This window comes from Amyelois transitella, chromosome 4 (assembly GCF_032362555.1).
Source record: "Amyelois transitella isolate CPQ chromosome 4, ilAmyTran1.1, whole genome shotgun sequence".
NCBI classification, from domain to species: Eukaryota; Metazoa; Arthropoda; class Insecta; order Lepidoptera; family Pyralidae; genus Amyelois; species Amyelois transitella.
In genome coordinates, this window is record NC_083507.1 from 6,513,217 (window position 1) to 6,536,560 (window position 23,344).

Consider the following 23,344-nt stretch of genomic DNA (forward strand, 5'->3'; position numbering starts at 1 on the left):
TGCAGGGGTTCACAATTATCTACATACAGGTTATCTTCCTTTTGAATATTGACTTAATTTAATATAAAAAAGAGCTCATCAGCTAGTTGGAGGTAGTTTCATAAGTTGGATGATTACAACACTATTTAACACTAACACAGCAAGTGCTACGGAGTCTAGGACCATTTTTGGGGTTCTGAAAGTACAGGTGCTGTACACTGACTGAGCAAGCACTCGTTGTTTAGACTATTGTAATAGCGTGCAGTCAGACTAGCTAGACTCTCAGACAGTCTTAACATTGCTTGTTGAATAGCGAATGGTGTAATAGTGGTTTAAGAGATAGTCCATCGTCGACTGAGGAATGATTGATACGATTCAATAAAGATGCACATCACTACTTGGCGTTGGTTGACCGTGCCAAATCGCTTAGGAGGCATATACTCCGCCATTTTGATTTTTAGTCGGCGCGCCGCTTACATGGAATAGTGGGAAACAAAAAATTTGCTACTTAACAAAGTTGTTTTAAAAACACAATTATAAACTTAAAATATTCCTTAAAACTAGCGCATTTTTTTTAAAGTAGTTACTGTGTAATCAAATTATGGATGGGCCAAACCGCGGTTTTCGCGGTGGAGGACGTGGTGGTCCTCCTGGGCCAAGAGGTCGTGGAGGATTTGACATGCGTGGCCGGTAAATATTGTATATAACTATCTTTTTGTTAAGTTATAAGTTACTTCGAGGAGATTTACGATGAAATTAGGTTAGGTTGTCCTGTCCCCATTAGGGTTATCAAATATGTGATTTTATAAGTTCCCACACTTTTGCGATAGGTATACATTATCATAATAATTGATTCCTGGTTTAAATTGATGATGATTCATTTTAGTGGCGGTGGACCCGGCATGAGAGGTCGCGGAGGGCCTCCAAGAGGCGGTCCGGGTAGAGGAGGACCACGTGGTTTTAGAGGAGGACCAATGAGAGGCGGTGGTGGAGACAGAGGCGGTAGGGGTTTTCCTCCAGGACCTCAAGGACCTGGGCCACATCCAGTACCCACAATAGAATCGAGGGGAGGACCTCCACAAAGTGAGTATTTTAGCTATTATTTCATAAAGCTGCTGATTTATATACTTAAAAATCATAATTTTTTATTTGTTCATAAAATATGGTTGTCACTTTAACTTCTTATAGCCCATTGTGCATAGTAAATTTTGTTTAATATAATCATTTTTTTTTAACTGCTTGCTTTAGGCTTATATCTCTGCTATAGGCTCATGAAACAAATTGAGTTACTTACAAAATACCATCAAGATGTTATCCTTGTATGGATAAGAGTCCTAATAAAATTGTTGTGACATTATAGTCCTTTGCATATTCATCTATGTATACATATAGATTGATGTAAAAAGGCTACAGAACCTTAAAAATCAAATATGTTTTGTAGTATTGGTAAAACATTAGATCTTAGTGGAGTCAAATATTCAAAGCCCTAATGTTCAAATTAATTTGTCTAGGAGGTGGTTTTAATAATCGTGGAGGTCCTGGAGGCATGCGAGGAAGAGGAGGTCGCGGAAGAGGGGACTTTGGTCAACGTGGTGACAGGGGAGGTGGTCGTGGAGGAATGCCCATGAGAGGTAAACTTGTAACCTTAAACTAATAATTGTTATTATGAACTGAATTAATTGTCAATGTTCTATTTAAAAATATTGTCTTTGGGAGGTGATTAAGATATTAAATTGAGGTAAGCTCTAAAACGGCAACTTCCTGGTTAATATGGGTTAATTAGCTCTAATATTAATGTATTCTATATTTCTATTCAAATCCCAATTTTTTAGGCTTTTATCTGACCCAGCCTGCCATCTGTATTGTACTGTCCTATGGACTAAGATAATAAAGATCAGGATATTACTTAAGAAATGACATGATGTAGGTCGCGGAGGTCGTGGCGGTCACGGTCCGCCCCCGGGCGGCCCCCCGCTCGGAGGCGGGCTCCCGGGCCCGGCACCGGCCGGACCGCGACCCGCGCCCGCGCCGGCGCCTGGCCTGCCACCCGCGCACCCGCCGGCCGGCTTCAAACGGGGCGGTGGACCTCCGCACGGTGGACCTGGAGGACCACCAAAACGAGGAAGGTTAGTTGTTTTAATTTATCTAAGCAGAAAACATCAGGAAACAATACACAATAGTTTAATAAAGAAGCAATATCATTAGTTCTCTTTTTTAATACAAATTTAAGTCATTTTTATACATCTGATGCACCCTTGGTCTAAGACTTTTGGCAACAAACTACAAGACAGTCCAGTCAGTAAAGCGATGGGATCAGTCAGATCCTTTCAACTTGTAATGGCTTAAAAATTAGCTACTTATGACTCGAAAGAAGAAGAATGATGAAATACATAGTTGCACATTTAGGTATTTGTTAAACATTGTAAGGTAAAATATTACAATCAATCAGTTGCAATACATATTGCTGTAAATTATAACAGTAAATACTGCAGTATGTTCTATTGCACTAGGCATCTTAAGGTTCTCACCTCATTGTTGAAATATGATTTATTTAGGTTCGACGGTCCCAGAGGCGGTGGCGGACGACCGCCGCCGTCGGCGTACCAGCCGGTGCCGGCCCCACACGGTGGATCTCCGGCGGCCAACGGATATGGACCGCCATCGTAAGTCCTCAACTATTCCAAATAGAAAAATTAAACAGCCTTGGACACTTGTTTAAGGGTTTAAACAACATAATTTTTTGGAATTTGTCTTTCGTTTCGTGTCAATTTTATTTTTACTCACAATTCTTAAATTGAATTATTTTGATTTCGATGACTATAATATTGAGCGAGATTTGGATAATGAGGAATTTACATATTCTCGAGTAAGTTTATTAGGCAAGGTGCGATTCCATGTTAAAACACGATGATGAGAAATTTAAGATAAAATATAAATTTATAAAAATTATAGGGAAGCAATTGTAAATCGTATACGAGAACAAATAACAGTGGTCAACTCAAGAGGTGGTCAAACATAAAATTATCCATAATAATGAAGTAGGCACTTCATAGGCTACCCAAATTTATAACTAATATACAAACTAAACTCAACTTACTTATAAATGTTTGGTAAAAAAATTAAGTTTTGAAGTTAAAAAAGTGAGTGGCATGCATTATTTCTTTCTTTTTGTACGAAAAAATACTTCTACAGCCAGATAGCTACCACTAAAGTTAAAAATACCATGCTATTGCCAGGCTTAAAAAAAAATAAGATATGTTAAATTAAAACACGACTTAACTGGTTTTATGACCAACAATATTTTTGATACTGCTTAAGTCTTAATCAACGTCTTAGTTAACAGGTTCTTAAGAGATTGATGAATTAGGCTGTTCAATACTTGTAGTCAACGTAATAAGTCATAAGTGTATAGAAGAAGTGGTGGAATAAACTATTTCTCTTCATCTTCATACATAATAGGCAGTGGTAATACAGGTATAAAAAGTTATACTATCAGATATTTTTTTTAAATTTAGCTTTGAGTCGTCAATACCTAAATGATGATCCAATACACGATAGGAATGTGCCGTCTGATACATACATGACGATAAACAACAATCTGATCTACCAATCTCGCATTTATTATGTAAGTTAAGTTTGTACAATTCCATAAAAACATTTAATTTTTTTCTTAGGCATACGGGATACCAACCATATGAACAACCAGCAGCAGATCCTTATGCTCAGCCATCTTATAGTACACCCAGGTAATTTTAATTTAACCACTTATTTTAATTATGACTTATTTGGTTTTCAATATCAGAATAATTGCTCATAACCAATGCTTACTGTGAGGAAAAACTTTGTGTTGAAACCTGCACATTTGGGCAACAGTTCCAGACCTGTCTCACCCAAGCCAGTATCCATGGTTAACGGCATACCCCGGGCTCTGCTGCAGAGTGAAATGGGGCTGTAAACTGGACTAAAGCCAGGAGGAAGAAGATATTAAAATCATGATGACAAACAACATATAGGAATTGCCGTCTGAAACAAATATGCAGATAATGTAAATTCTGAGTTCACAAAGTATTTATTAAAGATATTTTTGTCATAAGCTTTCCTGATTCTTGAATTCATGTGTTGTAGCTCTTATCAAGGGAATAACTATGCCGCACCTGTGCCTCAAGGAAATACTAGCTATAACTCCAGTACATATGGCTCAAATTATGGTTATTCAACAAGTGGGCAAGGTGGATATGAAAATGATAGTTATGGGTGAGTTCCTTACATCTATTCAAAAACGTTTTCAACATTTGGATAATTAAGTATAAATACAAAGTTAAATGTGCTTTAACCTTCGATCAAGTATAAAAAAAAAACTAGATACACAATCCACAACAGAAAAGTGTCCTTACCAAATGACCACCCACTCGACGTTTTGGGTTACCTTTTCATTCAGTAGCATTCGTCCGTTCCAAGTGTAAAAATCACACGTCCAGAACGTTAAAGGAATATGGAGTGTTATTTTTTAGATAAATACTTTTGTTATTAATACAATGTCCATGAAATTCCATTATATTTTAATAATGCTAAAAAACCTTTTAAGACATTATTTTAGTTTATATTTATTACATTCGGCAATAGTAAACCCCTTAAAATTGAATAGACACTAATGAACTTAAATATCCATACTATTGTTTTTCAGCATCATTTGCTAGGGTTGTTCGATGACTCTGTTCTAAAATTAATAGAGACGCTGTTGTTTTTTATTTATTAATTCTTTTTTACAAGCTTTTAACTTGCAATGTATATAATGCAAACATTCAATACTACATAAAAACTACTTATGCAAATAACTAGTACATACAAACTTAAAAACGTTCAAACATACAGTTTCGCAAAACAACATAATTGGGAAAGAGTCATTTTTTTTTATATATTGCTATCGTCATTTCTTAGCAAGATATTGAAGTCAACCTAAACAATATCTATAACTTTTTTACTAAGACATTTTTATTTGGTATCCACCCAGATAAAATATTTTCAAAATTAACAAAGGTATCTCCCTCCACTCATCCCTTGTTCTACGTAGCAGCGAGTGTCATAATAATTTATTTCTTTATCTTGTGTTCAAAACCAAAGGTAATATGTAACAAACTAAATAGGTTTTATGTTCAACCTTATTACACGTTGATAAGGTTTAAATTTGATTTAACTTTTTGAGACTTATTTCGTAATACTTGGAGTGATATACTAATGTCTAAGTACGTATTGCAGTTCGGACATTATTTTCTTCCAATTTGTATGGAACTGTGTATCTAGTTTTTTTTTATCGAAGGCTTTGACAAAAAAAATATTAGAATGATATTTAATAAATATTAATAATTTTTGCCTCTTTATATTTTTTGGAATTCTTTTTATCAGTTCTAAAACAGTTATTTGTATGTTAATTTAAATTTACACACCTTCTCTTGTCTAACAATTTAAACAAACAGCAAACAATTTATCTAAAAACTTTATTTCAAGGCTGCATATTGAAAAATTAATAACTTTAGAAGCTGCTTAAGGTTTTGTCAAGCAAAACATAATTTGTGGATATTTTTTATTAAAATTTTAAGAGGGAACCAAAAAAATCTTAAATTTGAAACATGATTTTGGTGAAGAGAAGATTGCAAAACCAATTAATTATTTTTTTTTCTTTCTAATAAGTTTAAGTTGTAACATTATTTATTCGCGTGTAGTGGGCACGGTGGCGCGGGAGACGCGGGATACGGTGCTGCGGAGCCCGCCTACGGAGGCGCCGCCCCCGCCTACGACTCCTACTCGCAACCTTCTTACAACTCCTACCAGCAGCCGCAACCGCAGTATAACAACAGTTATGGTGAGTACACCGAATATTGATAGTAACAAACAACTCTTGGTCCCCATAGAATTCGAAATAATATAAGTCTTTTTCAGCATCTTACTAGATTATTTGCCAGCTTAGCTTTAGATTAGCGCAGAATACTGTACGCGCTCGACGACAACACATTATTCCTAGAGCCTCAAGTACAATATGACATTTTTATTGACTTATATTATTTAAATTTTTATGATCCAATTGCCTATGCTAGTTGCAGTTATGCATTTATTGTTTAAGAACTAGGTATATGTATATTCGAAATAATATATCCGATAGATATAACCAATTTCTTAAGAAAGGAATATACATATAAGATTCATAGGATTATAATTATCAATCCAATCAAAAATGGCTATTAGATACAATATTATATATGAAAATATAGTTAGCCACCATTAATTTTATAATTATTATTTTATGGAGTAATAGAGGGAGTAACTTATTATAAGATTGGGACTGTCAAATATAAAAATAGTGTATACATTATAGAAGTAAAAATAAATGGCGCTCATTTATATATTTTTTGGAATCAAATTCAATTGGAGTTTAAAGGATAGAAGGGATTTAACCCTATACCGAAATGTTATAATTTATTAGGTATGCTAGTGTTTTAATGGTTGTAAGGATAATAAAAATATAGATTTACTGAAACCTATATAAGAAAATCTGGAGAATACATGTCACAAATATTATTGAATCTTTAAGAAGTACATACTATGATTCAAAGGCAAATGTATGCTATGGTAGTTTCTTATTTATCAAGTTTCTAGGAAAACAAGCTACATGTAGTTATCAAATGAAAAAAAATAAAAGTGAAAAATCAATGTTTTTGACTACATTTCACAGACTAAGGAAATGGCCATGGTATAAATAATGATAAAAAAAAACATTGCATAATCATTACAATACGTAACAAAGATGATGTTTTTAATTTCATGTAAACATGTTTATAAATTGTTTGCATTACAGGCAGTTGGTGATCTGTTTGAATATAACAGAATTTAATCGTCCATAACTACTACACACAAAATATAATAGCTGGAACATTTTGTTGAAGCATTTGGATATAGAATTAAAATTAGTATGTAAATTAGGAAATCTAATGTTATCTTGAATTCAGTTTTATATATGGGAACGAGAATGAGTGTGACAAATTTATTAATGAATGACAAGCATACATAGTTCATATTTTATTTAAATTATAGTAATACAATTCATAGTTCTGTTCTATTTGATTCTGTAATGGCTACCTAGAACTTGGAGATTTTAAGTGTATAACATTACATACTACTAAAAAATTACGAAAGCCAACTGTAGCTATGGTAAAATATTACCATGTTTTAGAAAATAAGGAGGACCCAATTCGTAATAAAATTATGAAATGCTATGTGTATAATTTATTTAAAGACCACAATGATAATAAAACTTTTCTAAGGGTGTAAAATACAGAACCTGTTTTTTTTTTTACTAAATACCGTTTTGGTTCCTAATCATTGAGATACTCACATGAAAATAATGGATATTACAGGTAATTTCCTTTTTTTTACTTAGATTTTTTAAGAAACTTATTTTTTTCATCAAAATTCGACAAATTAATAAAGCATGATTTCTTTCAGGTTCAGTATTTAAATGATTTATTGATAGTTCATAGAAAACATTAAAAGTGATAAAAAATACGACCCTTTATTAATAATCCTTTTAGGACATGATTGTGTCGTATTTTAGCAGAACTATAAGGTTAAGGCTTCAGCGAAGCTTTTTATATCGTCACATAAATGTACCATTAAAGTTAATTATTTAAGATACCAGGATAATAGGTAGTATTGAGAGAGCCATCATACAACTATCGTAAAATATTGGAAACATCGTTATAATACCTAAAGTTCTCTTGAATAAGTAATTTTTAGAAATAAACTTTGCTATAGTACGGCCGATATATTTCTTTTGCCGCTTTTAGTCATGCGATGAGATAATAGTTTTATATTTTTCATGGAAATCAAATACGTAATTAATTTTAAGTATTTTCGGTATTTGAGTTTTAAATGTTTTACAGACAAGTGGTTAAAATAGCCGTTCAGTGTTCAGCCTTTGTGGTTTTGATTAACATTACGTGTTATTTATATAATTTATATTTATAAAAAATTGCACATTTAGCATTAAATTGATGAAATCCGCAGTTGAACCACAAAACTAAACGCAATCAATCGAGTGGCTAAAGTTAAACATTTTTCCACTAAAATTAGACGACGCCCAAGTAACTTTGGATCAATTAGAATTAAGATTATGCCAACGGTTCAGTTTTGAGAAAGCAGCGATAATTCTAAAAATAATATAACATTTATTTAGACTGCACTGTACACAAAATTAATCTCATAGTTGGGTGGCGGTATTCAATCACACAGCTGTGCAGTGAAAATTAACCGCTATATTTACCAATTAGCTGTAATACAATAAACAATACAAGTCTTTAATAACATTATGAGTACATGGACAATTATAGCACTGCTAAATGAAGCCTGAACATAATAAGAAAGACTTAAAACACTAAATGTGTGCTATTTATATATAAAATTCTCGTGTCACAATGTATATTCCCGTACTCCTCCTTGACCGATTCTCATGAAATTTTGTGAGCATATTGTGTAGGTCTGAGAATCGTCCAACATCTATTTTTCATACCCACAAAATGCAAAACAACGTTTGCCGGGACAGCTAGTAGGTATATATAACTTATACAAGCGAACTTATATAATTATATATACTCTAACTTAGGCGTCAAGAATTTAAAAATTGAAGCTATACATATAGATTGGCTATTATTTAAAATGAGATGATTAGCGTCCAGCATCCATGTGAAGCGCCAGCGCAATAAAGGTCCCAAATATCTTGGAAGACTTTAAAAGACAAGGTAACAAGTATTCTGACAAATTCTTACACCATTTTTATGATAGATGCTGATAATATTGACAGTTCAAGTGATTTAAATTAAACGAATTGTGGTCATAAGGTAACGACTTCAACGCAAATATTAACCATTTATTACTGAGGTGACAACATGATGAGGAAATGAGTAGTTTTTAAGTAAACCAATGCATTATACCTTTGCATATTAAATATAAATAATGAAAATATACTTACTAAGTATTCATTTGAGATAGATTGGTTATTTGAAATTGATTCATTTGAAATAAATAACACAAAACCATAGAAATAAGCATGATGATTTTTTGTAGTTAGATCATGTTGATAATTTTTTTGTATGATATTAGTGACAAAATAATGATGTCATATCTGGGCTGACAAAGCTGACAATCAAACCTAGTAGGAAAAAAGTATGTACGTACAATTTTGCAAGTACAAAATGTAAAATTTTGTTCTTCTTATCTTAAAGATAGATGAATTAACGTAGAGTAGTAATCGACTTGCATATTATACAAGGTATATTCAAACAAGATATTTTTAAATAAAAGACCCTGTCACTGTTTCAATCACCTTTGTGGTTTTGCTGTAAATTTACAGTTTATCTGCACAATTATTAGGATTTATTTAACAACCAACTAGAACTTTATTTGGCTCATGCTCATTTTATAATATTTTATATGTTGTTTTCAGAATTCCTGCAGGTTCAAATATTATGATAGGGTCTTTTCAAATACCTAGTGACTTATATGTATTGTAACCTCTCTTTGTTAATCAGGATATCGTACGTAATAATTAAACTGATTTCATAGGCAGTCTTGGTCTATAGTGATAATTCATTTTTTGTTTTGATTTGATTCAATATAAGTATTATAAAGCCTAATCTTTATATTTAAATTACAGGCTAAGGATAAAAGAAACTTGAATGGTTAAAAGTTTACATTCAGACCCGGAAGTTTATGAAAACCCTGCTGAAGAAACAGGTGAGCAATATTCTGATTTGGTATTACTCGACCGATACCGAATCTAAAAAAATTGTCTTCAAACATCACGCGAAATTGAAGTACGCCTACAATTATGAGTACCCATTAAGAGTAGTGAAACTTACGTTATAAAATTTTTTGACGGCCTTTTTGGGGCAGCGGTAGTGCGCTTGTCTGTGACACCAGCGATCGGGTTCGAATCCCGGCCAGGGCTTGATGAATAACAAACTTTTTCTAATTGGCTTAGGTCTTGTATGTTCATCTATATATTTATTTATTTAAAAATGTAGTATCGTTGAGTTAGTATCTAGTGACACAAGTTTCTTAACAAATTTACTTCGAGGCTAAATGAATCGGTGTAATTTTTCCCCTATATATTTATATTTTATGTTATATTACTGCAAAGTTTCAGGCGGATTTTTAAAATGAAATGTGTTCCGAAGTTTTTGCGTTAAAGAGTAATATTAAACAAACAGACATGCATTCTTACAATTTTTTGCATTAATAATATTAGTAGGAAATACATATCCGTACCACAGATTACCACCAACAGATTCCGCATGTCAGGTCCCGCACCTGCGGCCACCATTCTTTTTTTACACAAATAAATAATTCGTTAGTGTATTAAAAATGACACCCTTTTCAATTTGAAGGAAGAAAATTATATCGATTGTTAATGATTTACAAATTAAATGATGATAAATTTAAATTCAGGATTTTTAACTACTTATGTAATCAACAGATTAAAAAAATTTAGGTTCTCAGTTTGACCTGTATATATCTGTATGTTTATCTACTTGTTTTATGATGTGTTAATTATATGATTTATTTTTCCCGCATTTTCTCTTAGTTTGGTGATTGTTGATTACGTGTTGAAATGTTGAAAAGAGGTTGTATGAAGTTTATATCTATAATTGCTTATCAAAAAATCTTTAATTTCCAGGTTCGGTATGTAATGAAGGGCAGTGTCGACGGCCTGGAAATGAGGGTGCACTTAATCCAATGTAGGTTTACATTGGAAAAAAAAAATCAATATTTTGAGAAAAGTGTCAACATAAGTTTTGTGACTACATATATTTTTTGATTAAACATATCGTGACTACAAGCTGGGTTTTCTTTTAGTCTTTATTATAAAAAGTAACTGTCCTGTCTTGCCTTTACAGCTTGGGATCAGATATGGGTTGTTGTTTAGTTTTAGGTATTTACCAACCAAGTCATCCTCTATCAATCCGTGAAGTTACTTCGCCTGACTTTCCCTGGGGAACCTTACCGATATTAGATCATTACGAAGTTCTACTTCCTCTAAGTTGAGGAAGCTTACTATGTGCCAATAGTATATAGTAATCTGAATAATATATGAGAATGATATCATCTTCCCCTTTCCAACTCTAAAGTTAACCAAAAAAAGAAGACATGTGCCTTGGTTAAAGTCTTTAGTGTTTGTCCGAGCTTTGGTGTCTTGTCCACGTGAAGGAATATTCCTGCCTGCAGTAACCACAAATCTTTAAATAGAGTATAAATACGTTTATAAATGCGTATTTACTTTTCCTTTCCAAAAACCTAGTCTAGCACAACGCCTAGAAGAAGTTCTCAAGTTAATGATCCTTAGTTTTAGAAGATCCTTAGTCGCCTCTTACGACATACATTGAAAGATGGAGTGGACCAATTTTAAAGTGCTAGGAACCACATGGCCAATAGTACCAAGTTTCTTAAGTCAATAAGTGACAAAATAATACAGGATGACATTTAAAACAACTGCATCCTTTTAAACATAGACTATACCCATGCTTCTGAGCTGTTTGAGCCTATTTTTATTTAAATTAAACGTCATCATTTTCACATTTAAGAAACCCTCAAAAACTACGTCACACGCTTTATTAAAAACCAATACTACAAAAAGAAATTAAAACTAAACATGTTAATAAATGTCTGAAAAATAAATTATTTTTCTAGTAACTAATCAAGTAAAATACAGAGTTGTCGAGATCGCTTAGCTGAATGAATTGTGTCGTTGACCTCTGAATCTTACGCGTCGCTTTTCCGCCGGCCGGGGTGATATTACGTATTTAGGATCGTGGATTTTGATACTTTTATTTTTTTTCGTACTTTCTGAAATATGAACCGATATTTTTCTTTTAACGTTTTTAAATATCCTTTAGATGAGTACACTTAACAGTTAAATTTATGCAGTTGAATTAAAAGTCACCCTGTATACAATTAATTTAAATGTAATTTGATAGATGTAAATTTTTAAGTCTTGTGACAACATCTACATGTGAAAGAATTTGGCTATGATATCTTATAAAGAACTTTCTTATAATAATAATCAGTCTCAACATTAGGAGGTAATTGAAAAATTAAGTCAAAAATGCCCAATGGTAGGGAGATATGGGCACACCCTGTGGGAGGTTAAGGCATGGCCATGCGATCCCATGATGTCCTCAAAATGGCGGCATGGCCTGTAAAACACTTTATGTATATCTATAATAGACTCCAAAAATAAACATAGTAACAACAAATAAAAACATCTTAAATATATCACGACTTATCTTAAATTAGTTATGACCCATAAAGGCTAATCAAATGTGTACTTAGAGTTACCACGTTTTGTTTTATTGCATGTCTTTGGTCTTGGTAATTTAGTTTTAATGTCTTCTAGTAGGACACTAGCTATGTCATCTACTTCAGGAAAAAAAGGTTTACAAAATCTTGTTTAAGACACCGTTGCAAACTTGATCTAGGGATTTGATATTTATCAGCTGTTTTTATTTTTATATGATCCTTTTGATACCTCTTCTATGGCTATTATATATTATTGTTAAATAATAAAAGTACAAAACATAAGAAACCCTAGCAGCTTTTCGATATCGAATAGGTACATCCCTAGCTTGTCGACATTAACTTAGGCACATCACTAGGGACGGACACAGCGAACTAGCGCTATTTGTATATAAAGGATCTAAAATCTAAACGGTGAACCATTGAGTGTTCTATTTTACCTAGACATTTATTAAAGCCAACTAGGGCGTACGACAATAGCGCTATGCTCATACATCGGAACAATAGTGTCCCGGGTCTGTGCAGCGCCTTCTATGATATGAATGAAGTGAATACTAAAATGATTTATGAATGCAAATGGCCACTGACATCTTGATCTTTTTTATCTATTGACTTTGAACTAGGGATGTGACATTCTCCATTAAAAACCGAAAATAAGATTGAGAGATACTAATAATATGTGTAATGGTTACTTAATACATTTACATATTGTGTCATATTAGTGTCAATGTCATTGTCAAGAGAGAGACTAACAGTTTGTAACGGCCATACAAGACAATAAATCAGTTGGGCATTGCGTCATCATGCAAGCGAAGCTCGAATGTTTTATTTATAAATATTCTAATTAATCATAAATTCCTATATGAAACACATATTTACATACATAAAAATATAAGTACATATTATTATACCTTTTCATAATGATTGACAATATATAAAATCATGTATTTTATGGGGTAGACAGAGCTAACAGTCTCGGAAAAACCGAACTTATTCCCCAAGTCGCCTTTAACGACATCCATGGGAAAAAGATGAAGTGGTCCAATTCTTAAGTGCCAGGGACCACATAACATAATAATTTAAACGTGCAATATAATACCTTATTATTAAATTTCTTACTGGTCACAAAATTTTGGTATACTTGTCAACGCATCTAAATATCAGGTAATAATAGCAGGTAGTGGTTAACAACGGGGTAAAATAGACTTTACTTCTGCTCCTCCTGCCTGTGTACAATGGCGTCATGATACCATACAAACCTGCTGTCAAGAACTTTGGTCTGTACATTGACCCATCTCTTTAGTGGAGTAAACAAATTCTTGAGATCAGAAGTTTTCATTCCATATTAAGGTTTTTCATATTATTCAATATTCAAAATTTTCATTGGATAGGAATATTTTATCAAAACTGCAGTTACTTTAGTTCTAACCTTGATTCTCACGATCATCGATTATGCTGATGTTTGTTATTCTGACCTATATGAAGAATTTCTTATATATAATATCCTCGGAACGTGTCAGAACTTCAGGTAGGTACTAAAATGGATTTGTCATATTTTTATTGAATGGTAGTAGAATATTAACCGAGTATTTATTTTGAATCGTATTGATTTGATATTCTAAGGAATCGACTGACAGTTGACTGCAGCAACGGCAGCAACACTAGTGCACGTTATTCTTTATTTCACCAAATGCCATTCATCAATTTGTTTCCTTTGCTTACGTACTTAGAGGTAGAAATATAGCGTTTCGGTTATTTACTCTTTGGTAGAGAGAGAGAGAGAGATTGGTTAGAGTAAAGCTACAAAGTTGATTTGCCTGTTGTTTTCGGTTTCAGTGTCGGTAAGATCTATTGCCACTTTATTGGTATCAGAGTTTACTTACCTGTGCGATTACAAACGATAACTGTACTTTTAATAAGCACGGAAACGGTACATTATTCAAGTTATAGTTACTCTAACTTTTCTGAGAAAATTCGGTACAAGATCTTGTATTGTTTATTACGTTATTGTTACGTACTTGCAATTGCAATGTCTGACGTCCAAGAAGTTACAATAACCTTGGTTGGTGTAAAGAAAAATCCGGGCGGTGAGTGCTTAGTTCTGATGATCATCTAGGCAGCATACCTTTTCTTCCTTTTCCTTCTGGCTTTAGTCCCGGTTGCGTCCACTCTGGAAAGTCTCTTTGACCATGGATCCTGGAATGGGTGAATCAGGTTTTTACTTGAAGCCACTCCCATTTCACCTGTGCAACCTTTGCAGGTAAGCCTAACCCATATTGGATTCATGGTTACACATCCAGTTAACTGAATGTGTAGGTTTCCTTACAATATTTTCCCTCACCATAAGAGCATTGGTTAAATTTAAACTAATGTACATAAATTTGAAAATAGTCATTGATACATGGCCAAGTTGGGATTTGAAATAGTGTCTTCCTGCGCCTCACACATTTTGACCAGGCACCTTACTGATTCAACCACTGATTCTTTTGCATACCTTCTCTTCTTTATAATTATGTCTCCAGAAGACAGTCATACCATCATATACTGTGTCTCATGTAGGTACCTAGTAAGTTTCATTTATTGGACTTGGTTTCATAACATGACTTTTTGAATAAATTTAGATCTGTCCTGATTGAAAAAGTCTAATAAACATACATACGTACACATTTTATTTATTTGTTACTAATGACATGGTAGTGGTCAAATGTACCTCTTTGATGGTGAAAGGTGATATACCTAATTATGAAGATAGGTCCATTATTATTAGAAGATTAGCTTTTACAAACAAATAATGAAGTTACAAACTTTACCTCTTTATTATATATGTATTTTGATTATTGATTTCATTTTAGACCAATCTAACAACATGAATGCGTCTAACAATGATGGCAGGGGTGATGATGAACAGGGTGATGATTTCATAGAAGATAATTTTGTTCCACCGGTCAGGGAAAATAACAAATTCAAAGGAGCTGGGCCAGGAAACTTTAGGTAACAATTATTTAATATAGTAAACTGCACTGTTATTGTATAGGATACCAAAAATGATTTCACTAAATGACACACTATTGCTAATTTAATTTTGCAGAATTAACACCTTTTATTTGCACAATTTGTAAAAAAAATTATGTATTAACACGAAGGTGGCTGACTGAGTGATGCACAGTCAGTTAATGCACAGCCCACCTACACTACTAAACCAATTGGGCTGGAATTAAACATGCAGATATATGTTGTATCTATATCTAAGTAACTACTTTTGATATAGGTATACACTAAGAAACACTTTTCATTATATGCAAGTGGAGCTGTGGGCATATACTCTATTCAGAAAATAAGGTGTTAATTTGAGAAATAAAAATTAAGAAAAAGCATATAACAGCGTTTTGTGATAAGTAAGTAGAAGTACTGTGGCAAATGTTGAAAGGTAGTTGAAGACAAATATCTTGATCAAATTCAAGATGACTTAGTGAAAGGTCTAGACAAGAGTATGAATGATGATAAAGCGTTATGAAAGTTTATTGTTGATTGAAATGAGAGGAGTATGCAGGGATCGTGGAAAGTGGAAGATGTTATCAGTCTATACCCTTTTAGGCTTCAGACTGGTCTGTCTCACCTGTTGTTCCATCACTGTTTGCTTGTTTAGGCATGGTTTTATGGTTCTACCTCTGGCATTTTATGTTTATATGATGTTTTAGTAGGACAAAATTTATTGGTTTATATAAATATTATTTGTTACAGAAATAGGCACTACCAGAATGCCTATGGAAATTATAGAGGAGGATATGGTCCGCAGGGAGAATTTGGTCCACCAATGGGACCACCACCAGAATTAGGTTTTGGCCCCATGCCACGTTATGGTCCTGGGCCTAATTTCCCTATGGGTCCTAACTTTGGGTGGGGCAGAGGCTTTGGACCAGATGGCCCTCCAACCTTCAGAGTTGAAAATAAAGTTCTTAGATTTCTTTCTAGTATGTATAACTATTTTTATTGTACTTAATAACTTTATGGTACAAGAAAGAGACCACAAAACATAAAAGACATGTCTACAATGACAGCAGACTTATTCCATTAGAGATCTCTTCTAGTCAATCACCAAATAATTTAAGGGAATTCACATTTTTAGAATATTTGTTTGTTCTTAGCAGATTGAAACACACTTTCCATAACACTCTATATTTTATACCCGTAGATTGGCTCTGAGATATCAAATTAAAAGTGTAGACCATGTAAGACTAAATTGAACATGATCTTTTAGTTGTTTCCAGACTGTTGGCTCTGTCATGTTATATTGGATAAATAACTAACCTTATTTAATAGTTGTGTGGTTCCCGGCACCAATACAAAAAAGAAAAGGACCACTCCATCTCTTTTCCATGGATGTCGTAAAAGGCGACTAAGGGATAGGCTTACAAACTCGGGATTCTTTTTTTGGGCGATGGGCTAGCAATCTGTCACTATTTGAATCTCAATTCTATCATTAAGTCAAATAGCTGAACGTGGCCATTCAGTCTTTTCAAGACTGTTGGCTCTATCTACCCCGCAACGGATATAGACGTGACCATATATATATGTATGTATGTACCGGTCCAGCAGTTTAGTTGTAAAAGAATATACATATGACACATATAAGGACGGCAGACTTATGAACAGATAGAAAATTATTAATTATTACTAGCTATTGCCGGCGATTATTTGCCTTAAAGCTTTATTTTTTTTAGGATGCGGAGTTGCTAAAGAGAATTTGAGAAACTTGCCCAGAGCATTGTTGATGTTGATCGAGCCCACCTATTGTGGATTATGTGGAATAAGTCTGGATACTTTATCTATGTGTAAGTTGAAGATCTGTTCATTATTTACTTACTCGTTTTTACCTGCATGTCATATATAAATAAATAAAAAATAAATATATACGAGACAAATTACACAGATTGAGTTAGCCTCGAAGTAAGTTCGAAACTTGTGTTACGAGATACTAACACAACGATACTATATTTTATATTAAATACTTATATAGATAAACATCCAAGACCCAGATCAATCAGAAAAAGTTCGTTTCTCATCGTGCCCTGGCCGGGATTCGAACCCGGGACCTCCGGTGTCACACACAAGCGTACTATCGCTGCGCCACAGAGGCGGTTATCAAAAGTTAATATATTAACGGAACAAAGACTGGTCTTATAGCCTCGACATACGATGATACGATATCTTTGCTTTCGCCGCTGTGATGAACTTCAAACAATTAGAAATTTTGAATCTAATCTATAATCTCTTCGACTGCCGCTTGTTTCTGAGGATGCGTCGGACTAAACCATACACTAGTTTCGGGTGCTTCTCTTTGCCGCTGCACGTGGAAGTTCTTTTATATACCTACATTTGATTTATTCATACCCCGACGTAACGCCGCGAGAGAAAATATACTATGAAGTAGCTCAGCTCGTGTATTCGACCTAAAACAAACAAACTTAGGTAATTTCGCATTTGTAATATTTTGTGGATGTTGGAATTATTTCTATTTCATTTCTTTTTTAAACAAATCTTACAAATTTAAATAAATTGATGAATGGGAGTTGATCAAAGTGTATAATAATATTTATTTGCAGCACGAATGCATTATGTTTCGAAAAATCATCTGAAGAATCAAAGAAAGTGGCTCTCCAACCAACAAATGGGGGGGCCAGGGCAATTTCAGCAGCGTAAAGAGGTAAATGGACAATTTGACAATGTAATGTTTCAGTAGGTATTTTGCCGATAACACTTGTTCACATGACAATTATCCTGTTAAATATAGATGACGATCCCCTCTCTATGTTACACACGTTAATTTAACTCTGTGTAACGCGATGTTTGCTGATATGTTCACTTGTGCTACTGTCTACATCATTATAGTAAAGTTACTTTTACTATGACGGCTGTTGGCAATAAAAATCAAGTGAATGTTATGTGAACTATTTCGTCAAAATAGAAACTTACATTGGGACAAGTTGTCTGACTCTGCGTTTAAAATAACGCCGAGGTTCATTTCATGTGTATATTACTTTTACTAAAAATTACCATTTTCTGGTGTTTTATTTTGAATTTATTCAGAAAAATACCAAAGTATAAAATTGAACATAATTTGCAGCAGTCTAATTTTTTGGGACTATTAATTAATATCTCCCGTCTATAATATTATGATTTTAATTGTTTTCGTTCATACCAAGTTAAGTTCTCCGGAATTATATAGGGCCCAGAAGTTATATTTTGAGATTTCAGCATGATTACTTGTGTGAGCTGGTACTAGTAGTTGGTTGGTAGTAGGCTAAGGAGTAGTTAATGTTGCCAGACGGCAGACCCGCAGGGATATGTTTCTGTAGTTTTATCCTGTTGCACTATTTTTGTTCTCTAGCCCCCCGTGAAGTCCCGCGACCTGTACTGCGAGCTGTGTGATGTCCACATCACATCTAAAAGTCATGCCGATACCCATTATGCAGGAAAACCCCATCGGGCGTAAGTATTTATTCATTATTAAGAAGATCCTAAAACTTTTGTCAAATTGTGTCGCAGAGACATCGGCTAATATTCTATCAATACGATCGGTAAAACAACGTAGAGCGTTAGTGATCGAATCGGTAAGGTGCACGCTTAAAATGCGTGATTCACATAAAAAGCACAGGTTCAAATCCACTCGGCCATGTACCAATAACTATTTTCGGTTCTCCTGAAAATGTTGCGGAGGTCAGATGGGTGTCGCTTTGGGTACAAATCTGACTCACCTAATTCAGGATCCAAAAGGGCATACCCCGGGCTCCTCTCCAGAGTGTTGAGGATACAACCGATGTTAAATTTGATGACATACTTACTACAAATTGCAGAAAATAGAATACATTTTTATTATGTGGTGTTTACAATCTACTTAGTTGCTGCGATTTTGTCTAGTTGCGTAAAGATTATAATGTGAGTTGACAGTATTTTACATTACCTGTTTTATTTGTTTGCAGTATCGTCGAGGGACGTAAACTAGCCAAAAATACATTTTTACTCCAACGCGGAATGGAGAATAGACTGTGAGTTATTTCTAGTATATTTTTATGGTTCCAACATAAGAAAAATAACCCTTTAGTAGTTTTTTCATTCATTCTCAACTATTTAATTGAGATAGTATATGCCGAGTAGAGTAAGGAGCGTCGTTGGTCGAATCGGTAAGGTGCCTGATCAAAACGCGGTTTTGCATAAATGCACCATTTCGAATGCCACCGCGGCAATGTATCAATGACTAGTTTCGAAGTTATGTACATTAGTTTGATACCTAAAGACTGAATGGCCACGTTCAGCTATTTGGCCTAATGATAGAATTGAGATTCAAATAGTGACAGGTTGCTAGCCTATCGCCTAAAAAAGAATCCCAAGTTGGTAAGCCTATCCCTTAGTCGCCTTTTACGACATCCATGGGAAAGAGATGGAGTGGTCCTATTCTTTTTTTGTATTGGTGCCAGGAACCACACGGCACTTTTGATACCTAACCAATGTTCTTACGGTGAGGGAAAACATAGTGAGGAAACCTGCACATTCAGGCAACTGGATGTGTAACCATAAGATTCAATGCGGGTTAGGTTCCCCTGCAAAGGTAACGGATGACAGATGGGCGTCACTTGTAAAAATATGATGGGACTATAGCCAGGAAGGAGAAGATGCTGAGTACACTATTGATATTTTCTCTAACGCCATCTTCAGATGGGGAAGAGGTATTGATTTAAATTAGTGACATGGATATAATTTAGAAATAAAAAGAAAGTATATTGGTATTAGAAAAAATAATTTATATTTGTTATTATTATTATTATTTATAAATAGGGAGATGCTTATTCGTCGCGAGAAGAAACACCTGAAATCCGAAGAGAACGGGCCAAAGGAAGAAACCAAATCTAAGGCCATTTCGCCCGAACTATATTGCGACATTTGCAAGGTAATTTTTTTTTTACAAATGTTTGAATGAAACTTCGTCGAAACGCGATTGGATAACGATGTTAAAAAAGTCCAATTCACATTAAGTCAAATTCGCAATAATAATTGGTCCAATATGCAGTTATTTTTTTCCCATGAGTAAATTTTGCATGACAGTAGCTGGTAAAATGTGAGAAGAATTATTGTCAAACTTGAAGCAAAACAAATATTGTATTTGTTAAGTGATTAGATCAATTGCGGATATGACAAGTCCGAACCGATTTATAAATTTCATTGTCATCTCTTAGGTCTCCGCAAGGTTTCCCTCTCGACATTTTCTCGGAGGCTCATTCACGAACCTTGACCAGGCATATGTTTTATCTTCTCCGTCTCTATCTCCGAGATAAAGAAGTGATAGAGAGAGTATGGAAGACTTTAGACTTGTCAATAGAACACCTAATGCAGGTTGCGGTGGTTCGATTCACGACTCGCAGACTTTGTCGAGGGCGCAAAGTCTCTTAAAAATAAATGTAAGCCATTTGATATTTTGTCTTAAAACCACAAAATCACAATAATCTTTTCAGACGTCTGTGACGTGCTCTGAGCAAATGACGATGCACTTGAATGGAAAAAAACATCTGACTAAGGAAAAGCAGCACATATTGAAGATGATGACGGGCCAGGCCGACAACCAACCCGCCGCTGTTGAAGGTAAGGCAGCAAACATACAAACTATAATCACATCTATATCCTTTGCGGGGAAGACAGAGTCAACAGTCTTGAAAAGACTGAAAAACCACGTTCAGCTTGGTTTAAGATAGAATGTAGCTTCAAACATATTTCACATCAAACATCAGAAGTATCATTAAATTAGACCAGTGATATTTAAGTTTATTATTACAAACAAAAATACAAATCTTTTCTCTTTGTAATATTAAGTATGAAGGAGCGTAGCCTCGCGCTCTAGTTTTTTTTTTTTATATAATAAAATAGCTTTCACTCGCGGCTCCGCCAGCGTTAAAAGTACCCTTTATCCTTCTTTGTGTATCTATTATACTATACTATATGTACCTATGCAAAATTTCATGCAGATCGGTTAAGTGGTTTAACTTAGATGTAACAAACAAACTTAATTTCGCATTTGTAATATAAGTATGGATTTTAATTTAGATGAAGACATGAATGAGAATGCAGAACAAGAACAGGAAGAAGGGGATGAAGAAGTGGCTGAAAATGAAGGTAAAACTTTATGATACACTTTAGGGTCATACGTACAGATTTAATAACGAATATTAAACTTTTGTAGGTACAAAAGTTATGTTGATGACTTAATTTTATTGAGGAAAGACCACTTCACACTGGTGTGTGGTATTGTGTAATATTTGACTATAGCTTTGACAGATAATTCCGTGACTATTTTAAATATGTTTTTACATTAAAAAATTTTAAAATTTTCCATATCATTTTCTCAGAAGCTGGTGGCGAGGAAAATCAAGATTTTGATTGGGAAAATGGTAGCGGCAATTGGGATGAACCTGCTGCTAATAATGAGTAGAGTGTAAGTACTTCAACTCATAACGGTTTTAATAAGACTTATTGAAGTTTGAAACAAAAACGAGCGAACAAGACTGGGCGATTTCGTCTGCAAAAAGTTTTGTTATTTCTCTTTTAGGGAAATCTCGGGAAATACTTTATGTGCGGGAAGCACAACAATAAATTACAGTCTTTTTTTTGTGACCAACCGAAACTTGCTGGAAGTTTGGGCTTTGCGTTGATGATAGATACGCACAGATACCATACCACGTCTATATCCCTTACGGAAAACAGTGGCAATAGTTTTCTTCGTTCGTGCTATAGTCACGCCCTTGACCATGGATTCTGGATTGGGTGATTCAGGCTTTCACACGAAACTAATGTACATAACTTCGAAAATAGTCATTGGCACATGGCAGAGGTGGGATTTGAAACGGGGCCTTTTTGCGCATCACGCATTTTAATCGGTCACCTTACCAATTCGACCACCTGATTCGATGACGCTTAGACATAGTTAATAGTCACAGTATTTAAAGGTAACTTTTTATATATAGTTCAAAAGCTTGAAAAAGTATCTCGGGAAAAGGAACTGTTACTGATGTTCTTCGCCACTAGATTAGCATGGATGGTTGCACTAGATTTATGTATAGATTAATTCCATAGTCGCCTTTTCTCACATCCGAGGGCAGACGCGTAGTGGTCCCGGGAAACTCATGGGTAACAAATAAAATAACATCACTTTCTTATTTTCTGTCGTTTTTCAAATCGCGGCTGCAAAGTTCGGGAATCCGCACGCACGAGAAAAGCTAGACTATCATTTGGCTGCTATAACGAATAAGGTTTTGCGATCTCTAATCAGCACTAGTAGTAATTATACCCAAAGAGCATAGGTTGTCGGTGCAACTGGGAAGACGCAAAGTGAGAAATATGACTGTCTGGTGACAGTCAGATGGTATAATATAATTAAGATGTTCTGTTCTGAATCAAAATTATTTATTTGTTTCAGGTATCTACCCAGAAGTGTGAATACAAGAAATTATATCTTTTTTTCGTAGAAAAGATGTGTGCACTGAATTGTCTTTAAAATTAAAATACATATAATAAAACACTTTGATAAAAATGTTTCATGTACTAGTGGAAAATAAATGTATGTAACCAATCATTGTTTCCTTGCAAAATTAAACAAAATAATTACATTTTCCGGTCCAGGGTCTGGATTGAGGAAGCCTATGAGCATCGCCTACGGGTGCTTCGTAGAGCACCCCGTTTCAACCCCATCCACAGTAGCAACGCTAACATTGCCAGCAGCGTTAACAGCAGGACTCCATGTAGCTTAGGGTCGCTAAGAGATAAGGATATATTAGCACCACCACCACCTTTTTTGGGCTTCGCTGCACTTCCCTGTTTCGATGATCCCGATGCGCTCTTGGCCATTTTCGTAGACGAATTCGTTTGTAGCAACCCCATACTTGAATATTTTGTTCAATTTTACATAAAAAGCTGTGTGTTTCTACTAGTTGTACAATATTTCCATATTTTATTTGCTTAGTTGGTTTTGATGTTTGTA

The 23,344-nt window shown here is 34.3% G+C and overlaps 2 protein-coding genes across 6 annotated transcripts; both read left to right on the top strand.

Annotated features, from left to right (window-relative positions):
- Positions 1–396: 396 nt before the first annotated feature.
- LOC106138727 (collagen alpha-1(III) chain) lies at positions 397–10,867 on the top strand. Of its 2 annotated transcripts, XR_009657560.1 has the most exons (10): positions 397–669; positions 866–1,062; positions 1,491–1,610; positions 1,907–2,105; positions 2,535–2,642; positions 3,654–3,725; positions 4,105–4,233; positions 5,700–5,839; positions 9,683–9,762; positions 10,706–10,867. XR_009657560.1 is itself a non-coding variant. In XM_013339986.2 (9 exons), the coding sequence occupies exons 1-9, from the start codon at positions 581–583 to the stop codon at positions 6,838–6,840; spliced, it is 1,065 nt and encodes a 354-aa protein (XP_013195440.1). In that variant the 5' UTR covers positions 398–580; the 3' UTR covers positions 6,841–7,311. The 2 variants fall into 2 exon arrangements, 1 of the variants encoding a protein (XP_013195440.1); XM_013339986.2 differs by lacking the exons at positions 9,683–9,762; positions 10,706–10,867 and adding an exon at positions 6,830–7,311 and having other exon boundaries at positions 398–669.
- A 3,056-nt stretch (positions 10,868–13,923) lies between these two features.
- LOC106138728 (uncharacterized) lies at positions 13,924–22,936 on the top strand. Of its 4 annotated transcripts, XM_013339988.2 has the most exons (13): positions 13,924–14,053; positions 14,158–14,408; positions 15,174–15,312; positions 16,063–16,292; positions 17,043–17,153; positions 17,925–18,025; positions 18,710–18,810; positions 19,302–19,367; positions 20,155–20,266; positions 20,829–20,955; positions 21,415–21,483; positions 21,717–21,802; positions 22,784–22,936. In XM_013339988.2, the coding sequence occupies exons 2-12, from the start codon at positions 14,351–14,353 to the stop codon at positions 21,797–21,799; spliced, it is 1,197 nt and encodes a 398-aa protein (XP_013195442.1). In that variant the 5' UTR covers positions 13,924–14,053; positions 14,158–14,350; the 3' UTR covers positions 21,800–21,802; positions 22,784–22,936. The 4 variants fall into 4 exon arrangements, with proteins under 4 accessions (XP_013195442.1, XP_060810497.1, XP_013195443.1 ...); XM_060954514.1 differs by having other exon boundaries at positions 13,996–14,408; XM_013339989.2 differs by having other exon boundaries at positions 13,996–14,408; positions 21,720–21,802.
- The last annotated feature ends 408 nt before the right edge of the window (positions 22,937–23,344 follow it).